Here is a 20,328-nt window from a genome sequence, read left to right on the forward strand (position 1 = left end):
TGTATTCCATTGATCCAAGTAATTTTTGACACTTTGCCCATGGCGTCCTACGTGTGGGTGACAGTATGCCTTATTATAGTTGTTGGAGAATTTACTAAACTTTAAACTATGATTTAGATTACTTCCCCCCCCAAACAATCCACTCATCATTCTTGATCTACCATCTCTCTCTCTGCATTGCTAATTTAATTCACAAAACCGCAAAATCCTCTAGTTTCAACCGCCAAGGAAACTAGCCAAGGAAAACTTTGTGTTGGGTTCCCTTACTGTGTATAAAGAGTCAGAAAAGATTAGTCTTAGTATTTACCTTACTTGCTAAGATTTTCCTAAGCATGTGACCACGTGTATTATCTTCATGCTATATTTGAAAAATCATTTCATTCTACATTTTACATGTAGGTTTACAATAATCAGGCAATCAGTACGAGAATTTCTACAGTATTGGAAACTACAGTTCAAAGAGACTATAATTCTTGCCTAGCTCTGGGGCAGTGGAATGCTCAGTTTTGAAACACAGATATACAATGACCACTAGGTGGCGGTATACATCCACCAGTGTGGTATTATACTTGCTTGAAAAAAAAAAAAATGGGGATTACCTCTAAACAATCATAATTAAGTCCAGGTGGCAAAATGATTAGAGGATTCTCTGGGATGTGTCCCCTAGTTTTGTGAGAGAAAGAATCTGCTAAAAGACCTTAAACAGTATTTTTCAACTTGTTTTAAATTCCTTTACTGAAAGGGGTGACATCAATCAAGACACCTTGTACTTATAACTGAGTTGGTGAATGTTTACTCCTTTGTACAACTACTTAAAGAGAATAAAAATATAATTTAAAAAATTTCCTTATTAAATTAAAAAAAAACCTTACTGGCCATTGAAACTATAATATAAATTTTCTGACTAAAACACACCTCCGCAATGGTTTATTATTTTCTATTTTCATTTTAATATTATCTGATGATAATCTGATATTCATGGTGAGTTTCATCAGAAGCAAAGTCAAGTTTGGAGCATTACTCATCCGAAGTAAGCGGCCATGCACACAAATGTCTGCCATGTGAATGACAGCTAGTTGGCTTTCAGGAGAAAAACTTATCTAGAAAACATGACACCTGTACTAAAAGCTGACTTTTCAGTGTGCAAACTCCTTTCACCGCCTGGGAGTCAGAGCACCGCTGCTGAACTCCCGGAGCTACAAATTAAATCCAAATACAAGCCCATGCCAAGAGCAACAAGATTACCGTGAAAGAATGAAAGCGAATTCCAAATAGAAAACACTTCCCCAACAGGATGGGTACCTGCCTGGAACCCCACAATGATAAGAAACCAGTAGGGTTCACTAACTAATGAACTCAGCATAACCAGTCCGGATCAGCTCCTGCATTTCAGAATGTGAGTCAAATGAAAAAAGCTATTTAGACTACTTATTACAGAAATTAAAACTTTCGGTACCTTTGAAATTACTTTTCCCCCTGGATGGCTTAGGGTACACAATAGGCATTTGTTTGGAGGCTGTGGGGGTACATTTAACTTTGTTTAATTTAACTTGTTCAGGGCAAATGACTTCCCAGTGAGGTAGGTGGACCCTTTGCTGCTCCTTAGTCTAGGTCGTCATTTATTTATGTTTTACGGGAGGCTATGGTTTTGCTGTTGTCTTTTAAGTTGAACAGGGTAATTCATTGGCCCACAACTGAACAGAAAAGAGCAGCTTTGTTTCAAAGGAGAAAGAGACATTTGTTTTGGTGTCACTACTCTTACCCTGGCAGCCTGCAGTTGGATTCTACCAAACATGAATATGCTGAAGGGAAGAAAAACTAACTTGGGGTCTCCTGATAGTTGTTAAAATGGCAACATGCCCATTATTTTCCTAGCTGCCAAAGCGCTGTGCAGGAGAGACAATCTGGCCACTGGAGAACAGCGCTAATCTTGTGTAATAGTGTGAGCTCACTGGCCTACAAAGCTGTAATTATCCACAGAATTTTCAGAGGGATGTGAGTTGCTCCCACTGTGAGACAGGGGGACCCAGGCAGAGGCCACAGAGCAACTTGTATTTAAACCATTCAATGAATGGTGCCAGTAGGCTCCTCAACCCCAAGCTGGTTCTCACAGGTCTTCCTTCAGTCATGAAATAGTAACGATCCAAATGCAATGACCAAGTGCCAAAACCCATTCAACATTTTTTCCCTTTTCCATGGTTAGGCATTGACTTACACTAATTAGCAGTTAAATGTCAACATCTGGATATGATTCTAAAGTTTCCTAAAGCACTGTCAATAATACATCTCCAAAAGGGAACTACTGTACTGATAAGTCTTCTATCTATTTATCTATTTATCTATCCATGTGTCTATCTATCTATCCATCTTTTTTTTTTCCCACCCCTTCCAGGATAATCTTGTCTTTAGGTAAATAAGTATTTCTTGCAGCCATGCTACCTACCATTTGCCATCTGAACTGCAAAAAGCCAGAGGGAAGGAAGGATTTTGTGTTTAGAATGACCCTTTTGTGACTTCTAATATTTCTCATGCAAGTACAAAAGATCCAGGTTTTGATTTGAAATCCAATCACATTGCAGCACAAGAAAGTAAAAACTTTCACTAATATCACAGTGGTCTTTGGTAGACAGGAATCTGTAAAACCCCATTATCGTGAGTAATGAGTTAAAGGATCAGGCAAGAACATATGCTTTTCTTGGCTTTTAGGTTAATATAATGAAATCTGTGAAGCTTACCATAATTAAATTAATATTAATATTCAGTGTGACTTGTTCTCAGAGGAGTGGCATTTGGCTTGGAGCTAAAAGCATGTTATAGCTTCAACATCTGCAACTATTTTGTTAGAAGTCTTGTAGGGTTTGTAGGTTAGGATTCTTTTGGAGAAGGGATAGACACTGTAAAATATATTTTTATTGGCACATACTGGTTATCTACGTTAATAGGGCACAATGTGACCTTTTAATACAGATTTACCATCAGTGTTCACATCAGGGTAACTGACATATCCATTCTCTCAATAGTGAAGATTCTCTCTACTATTTAATATGTGAGGGTTTTGTTTTGCATTGCTCTCTGCCAAATCATGAGCAATCCTTTCAACTGAGCAGACGCTTATAAACAAGGCTAAAGAGCACCAGAATTAGTTAATATTCGAAACTCTCTTTTCAAAGTCCAGGACATCTGGGAGAGAAAGGAGGATAGAGACCTTTGTGTTTCTGATAGAACAATAATGATACATTTCCTGTGGGGGGAAAAAATAGTGGTTTACAGCCTGTGATCTGTAATTCCCCACCCCCACCCCTTTTAAGTGCCTCTTGCTGGGTTCTGGGCTCTTTCTTTATTCTTCCTATGTTTTTCAAAGCTGCCTTCTCTCACAATATATTGCTTGACAGAAGGATAAAAAACATAAAGTTCTCTGGACTTAAAGTTGAACCCACACAAGTTGGGTCATTCTTGTGCATTGGCTCTGATAAATTGAAGAGAGTGTCGGGTAGGAGAGGATTAGAAAAATTCTGTCATTTAGGCTTTTTTGTAGTTCATATTCCAACTGCTAAGGTACAAGATGATTTGCTTATTAGAGGGTATGACATTTGTTTGTCTATGAGTCAGTAACTTGCCCTACAACTTCCTAGCTAGACTCAGACAGATACAGAGAGGGAGGCCCTAATTTCTAAGGATCGAGGAAGTTTGTACTTCCTAGGAAATGGAGAAGCCATCAGCCTTGCGGGGTCACCAGTCAGCACTGACAAAGCAGAAATGACTTACGGGGGGGGAAAAAAAAAACATGAAGGGAATGGATGCCAGTGGCTCACACTGGTCATCCTAGCTACTCAGGAGGCTGAGATCTGAGGATGGAGGCCAAAGTCCATGAGATTCTCCAATTAACCTGCAAAAAGCCATAAATGGAGGTGTAGCTCTAATGGTAGAGTGCTTGCCTTGGTCAAAAGAGCTCAGAGACAGGGCCCAGGCCCTGGGTTCAAACACCAGGACCAATACCAAAAAAATTAAATTAACTTAAATTTTAAAAAAGTGAAGGGGATGTAAAAAGTCTTTTCTAAAATACTGAAGTTGGGACTATTTTGCAAAACAAAGGGAAGGGAGAGCCGGAATTAAGGAAGGGAGAAGCCACCAATTCTCAAGACAGAGTAGAGCTTTGACAGTACTGAGGGGCAGGGTGAGGTGCTCACAGAAGAGGTGAAAAGAGCCTCGTAGATAGTGGAGGGTTCCTACTGTGAGAATTTGACTCCCGGATGTCAAAAAAGGAGGGAGTAAGATGGTGATGGTAATAGATTTAAATCCCCTGGGATCTACAGTTTGAGCTTAGACCACTTGGAGCGACAGTGACCACCCACTCATCCTTGGTCAAGCCAGTGAAAACATGTGAAATGTGCTGAAAGCTCTTATGTGATATTTCTTTGGCTTGTTTTACTATATACTAAATACAAATATTCTTTACAAGTCATTTTTCTTCAGGAAACACAAGCAATCTATGCCTTTTTGGGGAAGGAACATTCTCTTCAAATTTCTGCGTAATTCTTTTTCTCAAATCTCCACAGAAAAGCTGCTCTGATATGACTCAAACATGCACCAGTAGTGGAAGCTGGAATTGCCTTTCCCGTTTTTAACTTCCAAAGTTTATGACAAACTTATTCCTATGACAACAGTGGATCTAATTGTTATCATTTCTAGTAGAAACATCTGTTTTTCTTTGCCTTAATACCTTTCACAAGCTTGCTATATGTCACTGTTATGGTGTGTGTGTGTGTGTGTGTGTGTGTGTGTGTGTGTGTGTGTGTGTGTGTGTGTGTGTATGTTGCTAGAATGGAACTCAGAACCTTGCACATACATGATCCCTTTTGAGGGGATTAAAAGAAAAAATTTGCTGTTTGAAAACTTACCTATTCTGTTTTGATGGTTTTTTTTTTATATGAGTGCAACTGTAAACAGTTTTAATTTAGACAAATGATATAGGTCACAGGAGATTTAACCAAAAGACATAATATGCTCAATGTAATCTTTAAAAGGGAGTGTAATGAATGTATTTTATCATTTGTTCATTAAAAATATGTACTCAGTATCTATCCTATGGAAACTACTCTACTAGGTGCTGGAATAATAAAGATAGAAGTTAATTCCTGTCTCAGAATGTTCCTTGTTAGGAAGCCAAACCCATAGGGGTTAGCACTCTAATGGGAAGAGCGGCACTGAAGACCAGAAACACTGGAGAAGAGTCTTTGCCGTGTCCAAGCTGAGTGAGGCTTCTTGGAAGAAGGAATTTGAAGATCATGTAAGGCATTTGAATGTTATAAGTTGGAATTAGCAAGGGTGAGGGAACATGTTTACCACTGGGCCAAGTCACATAAAAGATAGGTTTTACTCCAGCAATGAAATGCTATTTTTAGGAAATATAGTGGCAAATGGAATGGTGGGTTTTGTGTGCTGTCCAAACAATATGTATTTGACACAGAAATCATAAGGAAGGAGTAATGCAAGTTCATAGTTGGGAAGTTGAGAGCTGAGGGAAAACACTTCAGACTGGTCCTTCGTTTAACAGCTGGTTAAAGAAACAACTTAAAGGCCAGCATTTAATACAGATACCAGATAAGAAAAGTTCTTCAGCTTCAATGTGTGTTTAACTCAAATGGCTTAACTCAGTGTATTTGAAGACATAACTTGGTTGGCAAGGAGAGCAATTCACAATTAAATTATTTTTCAGGGGTTTGAATAAAGCACTGGGTATGTGTGGCTCTTACAGACTCACAGTCAAGTTAAAGAATAACTGGTTAAAAGAAAGCCCAGTGATCAAATGAAAGCTGTGTAAAGAGAAAATAAACATAAATCACAAGGGTAGGGCTAGACACAATTTTCATTCATGAGTGAGTGCACTTTTGTGACATTTATCAGGCAAACATCCCAAATAAATAATGAAAAAGATTATTTAATATAACAGAAACAAGAACTTGGCATTTTGCCAATAATATCAACATCCTATGGTAGGGGCTAACAATGTGGAAAGAAATCAATCAAAATCTGAAGAACTAGGGCAATACAGGATGACTTAGTCAAACAATATCACTAATTTAGCATAAGCATATGAAATGAATTAGTGTCACAGTGAAAGCACAACCATGTTAAATAGGATATAATTATATTGGAAGCTTATTGGAAGCAAAAATTATTTCAATAAAAGCAATTATTGAAATTGAGACCTAATATAAACTTGTTTGTTATTCCTGGGTTGTAAGACAGAATATCCAGACAGTGTGAGGTAAATACCAAAAGAGCCTTTTGTTTTAATACTGTTCTACCTCCCAGGATAGATAGGCTGTAATAAATCCTTCAAAAACAAAAAACAAACCAAAAAAAAACACAAAAACTCTGAGGGTGAGAGGATGCAGAAGAGGAGAGAAATCATTCAACTATATAAACAAAGTCCTCCAAACATAGCGACAACTTAACACTATTTCCAAGGGTAAGCACATAGTGTTCATCCTGAGGAAGGCCTGACCATCTATTAGGGATATTTTCAAAAGAAGAAAACTTGGAGTAAACAGTAAAACAAAGGAGAGCTATTTGACTCAAAAGCTTGCACACATATGGAAGCTGTTAAGGATATGGGTGACTAAAGAAAGAACTACAAACGAGTTGAAGAGACACCTAGACTGTCTCTGAAAGGAAGGGGACAGAGGAAAGGATGGATTCAAAAGCAGGAAAGTGGGCTAGAGATCAGTCAGATGGGAGGGAGACAGGCTTTGGGGCAGATGCTCTTTTCTGTTCCCAAGTGTTCAAAGTTAAGAGACACTCCTTCGTCCGCTTTTATTTCATACAGAGTGAACCAAGAAGAAATTAAGGGTCTGTCAAAGTTTGTTCTGGATGTACTTGTGTCGCTTTTTTTAATAAACGCCACTTGTTTATATGTTTCATTTGCTGCCTTCTTCTAACAAAGGTTCTAACTTAAGTACATTTTGTCCTTGGTCTTCAAATTTAAAAAGTATGTTATGTTCATGCTGTATGGTTATGGTACATTAAGCTATCTTCTTTTGAAAATTTCCAATGAAGGTGAGTATTTCTTTCTTGACAAAGTGTCATGTTAACAATTTACCAGAGTAAAGGCTTGTCTAGACTATGAAATTAGCAATTAGACTATTTTTTTCACAGCATTTGTGAAAATTAATGTACACAAGCAAAAATTAATTGAATCCTGGTGTTGGTATCTCTTGCCTGCAACACTAGCTACTCAAGGGGCCAAGATCTGAGAATCGTGGTTTGAATCCAGCCTGGCCAGGAAAGTCTGTGAGACTCATTTCCAATTAACTACCAAAAAATTGGCCTTGGAACTGTGGCTTATGTTGTAGAGTGCCTGCCTTAAGGGAAAAAAATGCTAAGGGCAGTGCTCAGGCCCTGAATTCCAGCCTCACTATCTTTATAAAATAAACATAAAACTTAGTTATGAGTTGTCTGCTTCAGCATAGATGATGACGATTGTCTTCCTCACCTGGAGGAAGACAAATTCCCTAATATTCCCACAAAGCTGCCAAAGAGATGCCAACGTTCAGTCTCATTAACCAAACTCACAGGACTTGGGAATAAAGCTTTATCCTAGACATCATGAGAAATAAAAGGCAGGGGAAAGAGCCACTTCTTTGAGGAGATGAATTGCGAATAAAGAGACAAGAATAAATATCTAGGAATACATGCATGTTAACAATGAAAGTATACTAATCAGTTCCATTGAACTAATGTCACATTAGACTGGAATTTCACTCAGTCAGGTCATTGTGCAGCCCATGATAGACTTTTTTATACACTCTACCCAAATAAATGTAATTATTCTAGGATCAGGCCAAAAACATGCAGAAAGCTAGCCAAAAGGAAAGACTTTAAAGTAAGTGGTCCATACTTGAAGGATATAAAGGAAGTACAAAATAAAGCTGACCACTTGAGCCATGTTCATTCTAGCTTCTGTAAAAGAGGTGGGAGCTCATAAGTACTTTTCAATCACATGTATAATTTCACAGGAAATATCTGTGGGAGGTAGATATTCGAATAAGCGTCACAGAAACCTAGTTTACAGGATATCAACAAGGGAAACCTTGCTAAAAACTTATGCTAAAGAATATACATGAATGAAAATTATAATAGTATTAATTATCTCAAATTTAGGATCATTTCAAGTGTGTTTATTTATTTATAAAAGTCCATAAAAGCAAAATTGTCTATCTTCAACTGAAATTAAAATATAAGGACCCATTCTGTACATACACTATTAGTGTAATTGACCAGTAGTATTTTCTTAGGCAAAGCCAAATGAAAATATTCAGACATAATGTTTACAGGTACAATTACTAGCTAGAATAATTAGAAGAAAATCAGACTATTGATCTTAAGGTTGGGGTCTCTACAAGTTATTAAGAGCATATTTTATAGATGATATACTTTTCCTATATTTTTTTTCATTTGCCAAAAGAATCTATTTTATGAACTTGAATAACATGTCTTTCTGATTTAATGTAAATTGTGATGACAGAGAACAAAACAGATTTTATTTCAAATTGCTAAATTATAATTATATGTAAATTGTCTTCAAAATCAAATTCAAATATTGACTTTACCACTTAAGACCAATACTGCAGCCTATCTGACCTTCTTTTTATTTATCTGTCAACAGGTAATGGATTCACTGGACATGTAAATATAGTTGAGCTCAGTAGCATTTCCTTAAGTGCACAGAGAAACTTTCCTGAACTAAATAAATACGTAAAACTTTTCCAGAAGCAGAGATTAGTTTGATAACAACACCAGAATAAATTTTCCTTTTTGCTAAACTCAATTTGAGATGTCAGGAAGATATGAAATGAAATTTATCTACTTAACTAGCTCACAAAGGCTTAAGAAACTGAAAAATAAAAAAAAGAAATTTAGTTTTCACTTTTTTTAAAAATCAAATTTAGACTTTACTGTTCACTTACTGTCTAGCCTAGTGAACTACAATGTTATCTGCACTACAGAAGCACCCAAGAAGCATCATAACAACTGGCTAAGACACACTCAACACAATTCTTTTGGTGATCTAGTTTTCCCTATTGGTGAAAATCTACCATACTCTTCTTTTTGGATTCACAGCTATGGGAGAGCTTGGAACTCCATGGTAACCCTTCCCTGACTGAAGCAATCCTCACGGCAGTCACTTAACATGCCTACAGCTTGATGTGTTCCCTGTAACATGAGCACAACATGGTACCAAGCGCAAGGAACTGCACAGAATTCATCAATGTCTTACCAATGTGCTGCCATCAGTCCAACGGAAGTCGTGCTCAAACATCTTGTCATTGAGGCCTATCCATTGATAATCATGGCCCAGACCTGGATGGAAAATAACACCAATATGTTTACTACTTTTTCCCTGTCTGGGTGGAAAATATACTGAAGAAATTATTTTCAGAGTGAATCATGCATTTTCTCTCCTGCCTGGATTTTTATTTGGTTGTTCATAAATATTTCTCCTATTTTATTCTTTGTTCTTCTGCACAATATGCTTTAAACTAAAAGGCTAATTTTCAAACACTATGAAATATTAAAATATGATACAAAGCTGATAATTTCTCCAGTACTTCATTTTTTCCATCATTACACATGATACATATTTTCTATTAATTTTTGATAATCCACTCAATTAGCTAAAATAAAATCAATAACTAAATATGATGTACACACTTATTTTAACACCCAGATGTTTCCTCTGAAAGAATTGTAAATAATGAATATCTAAGTCAAAAATTTTCTATAAAAAATTATCTTAAAAAATAGTTACTTTTACTGTGAAATGACTGAATGGCAAATGAATCATGCAATCAAGTTAACTGAACACTATTCAGATTATAAATGAACAATTAAGCCCCCCAAAATCTACAAAGCATTGTGGGCACATACTCAACAGAGCATCAAAGAGCATTTTGTGAGAACCATAGTTCTATATATTTGCTACATAAAAATATATACCTAGATGTCTTGCTGTTTGCTGTACCAAGAAGTTACTAAATAGCTCTGAGAGTAACTTTCTTCAGTTTTCACTCTTTACCTACTCACATTCTTAGGTAGCTCACCTTCTATAGTCAAAAATAATTAGAAATGGATAGGAACTTACATGCACAGGGAATAAAACTATTCACAACTCAATTTTAATTAACTAGATTAAAAAAATAACAAAACTTCCTCCTTAACTTCATATAGCACATGCAAATATGCAATAGAGAAGTCATAAAATTATATGGAATTAAAGAAATTACAAGAATCATATTTGAATCCTAAGAAATGACCTTTTTCTGAAAGTCAAATAACAAGACCAAATAGCCAAGCACTGGTGGCTCATGCCTGCAACCCTAGCTACTCAGGAGGCTGAGATCTGAGGATTGCGGCTCAAAGCCAGCCTGGGCAAGAAAGTCTGTGAGACTCTTATCTTTAATAAACCACCAGAAAACCGGAAGTGGCACTGTGGCTCAAGTGGTAGAGCACTGGCTTTGAACTGAAGAGCTCAGGGACAGTAGTACCCAGGCCCAGGGTTCAAGCCCCACAACCAATTTCTAATGATTCGATTTTTAAGTAACATTTGCTAAACTAAGTAACACCTTCCCATTTTTTTAATTTTTTTGTTGGTTGTGGGGCCTGAACTCTGGGCCTGGGCACTGTCCCTCAGCTCTTCAGCTCAAGGCTAGTTCTCTACCACTTGAGCCACAGGGCCACATGCTGCTTTTTCTGCTTATGTGGTACTGAGGAATCGAACCCAGGGCCTCAGACATGCGAGGCAAGCGCTCTACCACTGAGCCACCTTCTCAGCCCACATCTTCCTATTTTATAGTTGAATGTTTCCCTTGGTCAGAGTTCCTTGGGTAAGGGATTTTTATAGTTTGTAGACAAGGGATGTAATCAATTGCATTAAGACTAAGAAAGCTACTTCTTCTCAGTTGGATACAGAGAGAAGTAAAAAGGTCGTGAGGAGTACAGTTTCAGGAAATCCGTGTGTGTGTGTGTGTGTGTGTGTGTGTGTGTGTGTGTGTGTGTGTGTGTGTGTGTGTGTGTGTGTGTGTGTGTGTGTGTGATACATACGGTTCACAAACACTTGCTCTTCATGAGACAAGATGCTGGTGAGGTGGGCTCCCTGCAGGCGACATTCCCTTTCAGCGGCATCCCAAGTGCGTCGGTGGGCGAAGTATTTGTAGCACTGCCCTTGGAATTTGTGCCAGCCATAGTCACACGTCTCAGTGTCTGGGAAAAAAAAACAAAGGGTGGACTTCATTAAATTCAGCTACGTCATTCAAACTTGGCTTCTCAAGCCAAGTGCTGACAGGATACCCAAGCCAAGTTCTATGCAATGTCCCTGAAGTAGCTGATTCATAAATTTGGTCACTATGACAAAGAAATCATTATAAAATGAACCCAACTGATCCTAGCAAAGTGAGCGGCCGTACATCTTTGGAATGGAAATACAGATCTGATTGCAATTTCCTTCGATAAAGACATTTTAAGCAGGAGAAAATACTGAAAGAGCAACCAGCCAAAACCTCTATAGTCTCTGCTGACTTCCGTGCGAAGCAATAGGGACTAATTTCTTAGCAACACCATTTTTTCTTAAGAGAATTGTTCACAAATGATAAGATAAGAATTTTGGCTAACAGGATTATCAACACTATTTGCATAACGACTTCAAAAGCTCAGGAAGTAGTCCTTTTTTTGCTACTCAGAGACATATCTGGGGAACCACAGGCTTTGGATGTATAACATTTACACAGAGGGGAAAAAAGTCTTGAGTAGGCAGCCTTGGTGATACAGAATGTGTTCTCTCTTCCACACCAAAAGAAGAAAAGGTAGGGAACTTCCAGTGTTATGTTCATCAGGCTTTTAACTTTATTTAAAGTGAAATAACCTAACCCAAGTTCTTGATCTTTAGGTTTCCCGTCCCTCCTCTTCCCTCTACTCTCCTCCCCTTCCCTTTAGTCCCCTCCTGTCTTCCTCTATTTTTCTGTTTCCTCTGGTATCTGTTCCAATATATCTGAATATTATATGGACAAAAGACTTCAGCTTTATTTTATGTGGGTTTTCAAGAAAGCAGCCTTGCCATAGTCACTGCATTCTCATTGACAACCTGCATTCAGACTTACCATCCTCTGTATTAAATTACGATTAGTAAAAATAATTTTGACTTTCCCAAACCATATCTTACAAGTGTATTGAAAAAGTTACATATAAAATATGATGAAACTGAAAAGTTCATGAAATTTCAGACACTAGACAAAAACCTTCCAGATTACTGTATTTTTTTAACCAATCAACAAAACTGCAATCCTACTCTATTAAATAAGTGCTTGTTTTCAATGAGACTGGGTGGCCAAATTGAATGTCACATGATCTTTTGACTTTCAGTCAAGTTCCTCCTCCTCATATAGTTGTGGGAAAGCATGCATTCTAAGGGATTTATCTGTTTCCCTCTTTGGCTTTCATGACTTAGACATTGATCCTACAACAGATGCAGCATATCTCTGAAGGCAGACTCCATTTCCGTTTAGTCTATCAATGCTGTTGTTTAGTTACAGGCAGCTGACTAATTGTTTTGAATAATCTGCCCTCCAAATTTGGACTTTGAGTCAAGTGTTATTTGGAGATCACCAAATCTCCTGGGAAAATACTCGGGACAGAGCTAGATGGTTTAGTTTGAAGAGTAGCACTCTGCACCCATGAATGAAGCCAAATGTGACCACTTGGACAGTAGTTTTCCTTTTGGGATTCATTTGGAAGAATTCAGAGGTAGAGTAATAGAGGAAGAGAGGAAATATGTCTTTAGGAAGGATTGGAGAATAATTTAGAACACCATTGTTGCCAAAGTCAATACTATAATATTACAATACCGTCATTTTCCTTAACTTTCAAAATTATAATTTAAAATATGCATTTTAAAGTTAGCAGATCGTCATCTCTTAAATAATACATCAAAGAAAACTCTATGCACTTAAAAAGTGTCGTCTGTTAACCTAAATGATTTTAATTTGTCTTTTTTTCTCCTTTTGTCTTTTGTCATTAAAATAGACTATCATGACCTACTTCTTTCTCTTTTACAAAAACCTAACATGACCATAGAATTTAGGCTGGTGACTTTGACTCTGCTATAATGCTGCTATAGTTTGCATACAGAATTGCCCACCCACAAGTTCATGTGTTTGGGAGCATGGTGTCTCATGTGGAGATACTAAGAGGAGATGCAGTTTTATGAAAGATAATTGGATCATGAAGGCTCCACTCTCAAAGTGGGTTGATGATTTTCTATGGAGTGTCTGGTAAGAATGGATCATGAGTTATTACAAATAGAAAAAGCCTGACCCCACACCAGGATTTCTTGAATCCTACCTTGTTTTGTGATCTCTCCTGTAATTCCCTTTCTGCTTTCCTGTCATGTGATGGAGCAATAAATCCCTTACCAAAGACTAACTACATGGAGACAACCTCTGTTTGGCTTTTCAAGTCTCCAAAAACAGAACTAAGCCTTTCTTCCTTATAAAATTCTCAGGATTGGGCTGGGAAGGTGGCTCAGTGGTAGAGCGTTTGCCTTGCATGCCTGAAGCTCTGGGTTCGATTCCCCAGCACCACATAAGCAAAAAGGAAAAAGCCGGAAGTGGCGCTGTGGCTCAAGTGGTAGAGCGCTAGCCTTGATCTGAAGAGCTGAGGGACAGTGCCCAGGCCCAGAGTTCAGGCCCCACAACCGAACCCCCCCCCCAAAAAAAATATCTCAGGATTGGGTATTCTGTTATAATCCCACCAAAACATGTTATGACAAATATTTTCCTCAGGTAGCAGGTACATACATTCCTATCTTGACCTGGGTGTCAAGGATAGTTTCTTTTATAAACCAAGGCAGAATACTTTATCAATCCATACTGTGTAAACTTAAGTTTCCTAATGACATATATGCAAAACCCAGTTAATAGAATATCAATCTTTGCTGTTTAAAAGCCAGGTATCCCACATTGCATTGAATTTACATTATTCATGAATTCAACAACAAAAACAAAGAGTTTAGATGCTAAGTAGCATCATCCAAGATGCTTTCTGGGCAAGTAAGTTAAGTTTAGAATTAACCTATCTGAGTTGATTTGTTTTTCTAATCATACCTAAAAACAACCTCATTTTATTGAGGGAAACTTTTTAGGATGGTATTTCCACGCTACTTTTGTTGTTGTTATTCCTGAGTTTGAACTATATACCCCAAACCTTTGGATGGCATTTTCTTAAAAATTATTGAAGGATATAGAAAGCCACCTCTGCCTCATAATTCCTATAGTGTGTAGGTTGTCCTACAAAGTCCCAGACTTATAATGTATGAAACTTCTATTCATGATTATGGGAACTCTATTACTCTTTTTTTTTTTTTTTTTTTTTGTCAGTTGTGGGGCTTGAACTCTGGGCCTGGGCACTGTCCCTTGAGCTATTCAGCTCAAGGCGAGTGCTCTACCACTTGAGCCACAGCGCCACTTCCGGTTTTCTAATGGTTTTATTGAAAATAAGAGTCTCACAGAATTTCCTGCCTGGCCTGGCTTTGAACCGTGATCCTTGGATCTCAGCCTCCTGAGTAGCAAGGATTACAGGCCTGAGACCCCGATGCCCACCTTCTATCACTCTTAAACATCCTCACTGAATATTTTTCTTTTTGTGCTATCTAGACAATGTCTCTGATATATAGTTCTCAAGTCCTAAAAATCTGTGAACACTTTGATCCTGTGTCTCTCCAAGATGCATCATAGATTTTGTGGCCTGTTTCTTGACTGTTCCAAGAGCCCTTTGTAGAGTTTATTACTGTTGTTCCAACAAAATCTGTCCTGACTTTAGAGTTACTGAGAATTAAGGAGTTCCTAATGAAGAGAAAGGGTCAGCTGAAGAAACAATGACACAGTCATCAAAGCACTTTGCTTAAAAAAAAAAAAATGTTTAGACAATAATGCTGCTGCTAATGGAGAAAACATTTGTTCTTGGGCAACCTGAAAAGAAGAGTAAAAGAGTCCTTACTATTCTGGCAATAAATCACAGGAACACAGCTGCACTGGGTAAACAGATCTGGATGGGATATTTCTCATCAAATGAAGTGGATGAAAGTTAAACTTGCTTGAAAATTAAAATGAATGTACCTGGAGTTAGGTGACACCACTGACCAAATAAACAGTATTTTTTTTTCCAATAGTCTTTTTAAAAGAAAATTCCTTGTAAGAATCTGTTTATCAATCCATTCATCAGGTACATGTGTAAATAAGGTATTTATCTTTGAGAATTTTTTTAGAAGTATGAAGACATTGACAAAAACTGAGATGTTGCCCGTTGGCTTTTTTTTCCCTCAATAACTTCCTAGACATGTGACTATGAGCAGATATCCCTTTTCCTCTCTGAGCTTCACTTTCTAACACACTTACTGCTTAGAAATATCTTGACAACCAAATGAAATAATGCCTTTGGGAAACCATAAAATATCAAGAAATAGCATCTCTTTTAATTCACTGTCCAGAATGACTTAACGTCACCAAGATCAGGACCTTTTGTTTTATTCAGAGCTCTATCGCCAATTCAGCAATATCTAGTAAATAGTAGGAGCTTAATAATTACTTGGTGAACAACTGATGTTTTTAATTGCTCCTAGGACTCAAAACTAATGGAAAACAGATTAATTTTAATATAGCTGTATGTTCTAAGTATGTCACCTTTCTCTATTCTTCAAAAAGTAATATCTTTCTTACTTTTCTAGTTTAAGAAAAGGATCCTTCTTGTTCTGTTTTCATATTTAAAATTCTAAAACAAATTCACTCTAAGCAACAACAACAACAACAACAAAAAGCCCAAAGCTTAACCATTACCCAACCATTGTAACAGTAATTCAGTCCATGCTGCTTTCAGCTTTGTTTTAATTGTAGTGACATTTGGATTAACACCACAAAGCAGAATGCAGGGCCAAACCAATGTGTCTGAGTGTCTAATACATTTTCATTTTGTCTGGAGGAATGGAACTTTGGCACTGGGTAGTTTGATCAAAGCCAAACCACTGCAAGACTTTAAGGAGAGAAAATCAGTGTTCTGGAGTTGAATGTGCTGAGCATGCAATCTAGCTCTGACTGATGGACTGAGAAATAGTACCACTAACCACCTGAAGTAGAGTCCTAGGTCGGCTATAAAATGGAAATTATAGAGACTATGAGATTCTAGGTCTTTCATTTATGTAGAAAAAGTAAATGCTTTTGGTAGAAATAGTTAAAAAAAATTCTGGCAAGCAATGATATATTGTCATTTATATAGTATACAGTAGGTAAAGTAAATATATTCTAACAATTATATCAACTCATCATCCAGATATGACTGATTATGAAAATCAAGCCCATGTATTCCGACTACTATTGCACTTAGTATTCCTTGGAACACATTCTACATTAAGGTCAATGCCTAGGCTGCCCTAGGTTGTCTCCAAGAAAAATTATGGGAGGTTAATCCTTCTGTTGGTTTAGATGTCCTGAAATTCAGCTCAGTGTGCCAGTCTGCAATTCCAATGGATCACCAATCATAACCAAACAACCATAATCAAGTCAACACCGTGGTTGAGCTATTTGTCAGTTATTCATACAAAGGGAGAGTTAGAAACCCTGTGAATTTCCTCTACAAAATAGATTATGCAGAAAGGTCAGCCTTTTGAAAGGTATCATTAATGTTCATCAAGCAGTTTTTGTAATGGTTCCTACCTTGTTCACAAAGTGCGCCGACATAGCTTGGAAGGCAGAGGCATCTAAATGTATTGAAGCCATCCACGCAAGTAGCTCCATTCCGACAAGGGTTAGAGTGGCACTCATCAAAATCTGAAATACAACGATAAAGGCCCATGAAAACACTTTAGGAAGGGATGAAAGAATTCTATTTAATGTGAGTTGGGCAAATAATACACGGTTAACTGATTAAAGTTGAATTTCAGATTTTTTAAGAATAAATGAAATTTTGGTTTATGTGTATGCATATATATATATATATATATATATATATATATATATACATATCACTATTTTATCTGAAACTCAAATTTAACTGGCCCACTGCATTTTTTATTTGCCAAGTCTGAAACCTCTAAAATAATTTCAAATACAGTCACAGAACAATTTCAAATGCATCCAGAATACACTGAATTGCTATTTTTATTGCTATTGGGTAAATCCAGTTAGCCCTGAAATAGATAAGAACTCCTACCCTCCTATATTCAGTCTTGGTTCACACTCTGATTACTTTGATGTGAAATATTCAAATATTCAAAGTACCTGACTTCACTGTCCCCCTTGCCACTTCCTCATCAATATATCCTTCATTTTGCTGTCATCTTTTTTTAAAATTATATTTTATTTTGTTGTAAAGGTGATATATAGAGAGGATACAGTTAAATAAGGCAATGTGTGCATTTCCTATTGAACCGTCATCTCTTTTTGGACCCAATCTTGGTAAGTTTATTTATTTTTCCAGCCCTGGGGCTTTAACTCAGAGCCTGGGCACTGTCTCTGAGTTTCTTTGTGCTCAAGGCTAGCACTCTATTACTTGAGCCACAGTGCCACTTCTGTCTTTTGCTGAGTAGTTTTTATTGCAGATAAGAGTTTCACTGAGTTTTCTGCTGGGCTGGCTTTGAACTGCAATCCTCAGCTCTCAGCCTCCTGAGTAGCTAGGATCAGTTTATTTGTTTGCTTCCAAATTTCCATGACTCCTCATTCCTCAGAGGGTGGTCCTTTAATGTCCTCAATATCATCTAAGGATTTTAGAAATGCATTTCCCTAATTGTGCTTCAGCTGAACTATTTTAGTGAAAAAAACAGTTATGTTCCATGGAACCCAAACAGGAAAAAACACAGGAACTCCACAACTTTTTGAGTAGAGACAGGTTAGACTGGAGGCTAAGAGTCAGAGAAGGGCCTTTCCCATCCCACATCAGAGCAGAAAATTATCTCACCTCATCAGCTCTAAATTTCCTAATTTATATATTTAGTCTTACGTTTTAAATAGAATTTTGTTTAGAAAATTATACCTAAATTTATCATGTAATTAATTTGTTGAGCTGAGCAACGGATTAGATGTTGTAGTTTTTTTTCTGCTAACATCTACAACATTTTTATATTTGTAAGCCTTATCTTCAGTAGTCCCAAAAATACATCCCTGACTTCAGTAAATTTCACAAAACCTTGGTAGTATTAGCAGAATTCAGTAAATATCTATTTCCATTTCCTGACTTAAAGAAATTACTTTCTGACCCTTACTTCATTTAACCTACACTGTGGGCACACAGGGGTTCCTCGGGGATCTAACCAATCTGACAATATAAAATTTCCCCCAGGGCAGTTTCTGGACAAGAACTCAGTGCCTGAGCCAACAGCATCTTACCAAGTTCACACTGGTCTCCACTGAATCCTGGCACACAAGTGCACACATAGGAAGTTTCAGTAGGGTAGCAGGTGCCCCCATTAAGGCACGGGTTTGTTTTGCACCGATCAGGTCCTACCACGTACAGGAAAGCAAGAACAAACAATTAGGCTCATAACAAAGATTCTGATGCACTTTTAGCATAAAATGAAACTTATTGTTACCATAACAGAAGCATTACCATAGCGGTTTGCATCTAAGAATTTAACATTAACTTTACACTGGAGTGTTCCTTGTCATGATAACTAATTGTTACAAATTACGTCTATTCAGTTCTAGGACTCAATCATGACTACTTTTAAGCAATATTTCATACGTATCTGGCAACAAATACATTCTACTGCAGATTTAGTTGGCATGATAATGGCAGTTGATTTTAGTCAAAAATGATTACACATATGTGCACAGTGAATGGAAAATGTTTTCTTTTAAACGAGGTTAGTTCATGTGAAATGGCTGGATACACAGAACATGCATTCTTTTAGAAGACTGGCTTGTTACCATCATTTGAATTATTATTGCCTTTTACCACTTAATGCTCAGAAACTGTCTTCCAAAGTGTGCACTGATGTCTCTTCTGCTACATTAACATGCCTTTTCCAAAAACACGTTCCAAATGTACTCCTTTAAACTATTCTTGAAGAGAAGCAATACATGGATTAAACTCTACTTTTAAAAGCAAACCCAATGCAAAACCTTACCTAAAATGAAATTCCCAAATTTCATTATCATTTTCTTGTTAAAATATAAATAAAACCAACCTCTCAAGAGATCAATGTAAAGACCAAAACAATAAACTTGTGAAAACAAGCCATTTACAATGTATTTTTTAAACATCAATTTATATCATTTTAAGCGCACGTTTTATTTTGTAATGTTGCTTGGGTATTTTCATAAAGAGTTGGTATTTATTCTTTGATTTTTTTCTGAATATCCTAATTCTCACAATAGTCTACAATCCAAATGAAAGTCACATGCTTAATAAAACAATGGAGATAAAGAGATTATATATGATATACAACCACATTTTCAAGAATTCTTAGTCCCCAAATCCTGAAATCATTAGATGTGAAGAAGAAGATATCTAACTTCTGGCTATAGAAGAAGGCTAAGCCATATCCACACAGAAAAGTCACTCATACTTTCTTAGTGTTAAGTCTGGACACCAGGTAGACCAGAGTGATACACATTCCAGTTTGGAATTGACATTAAAATTAGGTAAATTGAGCCGAGTGCAACAATTTCTCCTGAAATGACCACAATTTTTGAGGCACTTTCCCCTATATTTCCACAAATATTTAAAGCTTCTCTAAACAATTTTAGCTAACTATATTTAATAGTATACTGCTTTGATGATGAGACTGAAATTAAGGCCATGTATCCATCTGTGAATATCAAAGTGACCCTGTGCTATTCCAACCAGAGACACAAGGAGACAGGACTGGGTAAGAAAGATAGCCTTTCTAGGAACCTGAAGACATTCTGATTAGGAGAAAAGTTTAGGTCTTCCTTCCATCTTCCTTCCTTCCTTCCTTTCCTTCTTCCTTTATTCCTTCCTTTCCTCCTTCCTTTATTCCTTCCTTTCTTTCTTTGTTTCTTTCTTTTTCTTTCTTTGTTAAACAGTTTGTATTAGCTTCTAAAGTTGAATCTCCAACACATACCAGGCAATGCTCTATATGAGATGCTGTTTACTGAATTTAGCTTAAGTGGCAGTTCATTTTGTAATGAAGACACACTCTCTAATCCTTGGTAAAACATTGTGGCCTGGAAAATGTGTAAACATTCTCACTCATGTGTCAGAGTTAACTCACAATATGTAGGCAAAATTTGCCAATTGTTTCCATATCATATTGTCAACAACCTG

The 20,328-nt window shown here is 37.0% G+C and overlaps 1 protein-coding gene across 3 annotated transcripts in view; it reads right to left on the reverse strand.

Moving 5' to 3' along the window:
* The window catches only part of Vcan (versican), a 98,634-nt gene that overhangs the window by 13,259 nt on the left and 65,047 nt on the right, over positions 1 to 20,328 (reverse strand). For all 3 annotated transcript variants that reach the window (XM_070031144.1, XM_070031145.1, XM_070031143.1), the window contains 4 exons: positions 18,426 to 18,539; positions 16,758 to 16,871; positions 11,104 to 11,262; positions 9,281 to 9,363 (listed from right to left, as the gene is read on the reverse strand). In XM_070031144.1, the coding sequence (XP_069887245.1) occupies positions 9,281 to 9,363; positions 11,104 to 11,262; positions 16,758 to 16,871; positions 18,426 to 18,539 (470 nt within the window). The remainder of the gene's footprint in view (positions 1 to 9,280; positions 9,364 to 11,103; positions 11,263 to 16,757; positions 16,872 to 18,425; positions 18,540 to 20,328) is intronic.

This window comes from Dipodomys merriami, unplaced genomic scaffold (assembly GCF_024711535.1).
Source record: "Dipodomys merriami isolate MVZ:Mamm:240054 unplaced genomic scaffold, mDipMer1.0.p SCAF_20, whole genome shotgun sequence".
NCBI lineage: Eukaryota > Metazoa > Chordata > Mammalia > Rodentia > Heteromyidae > Dipodomys > Dipodomys merriami.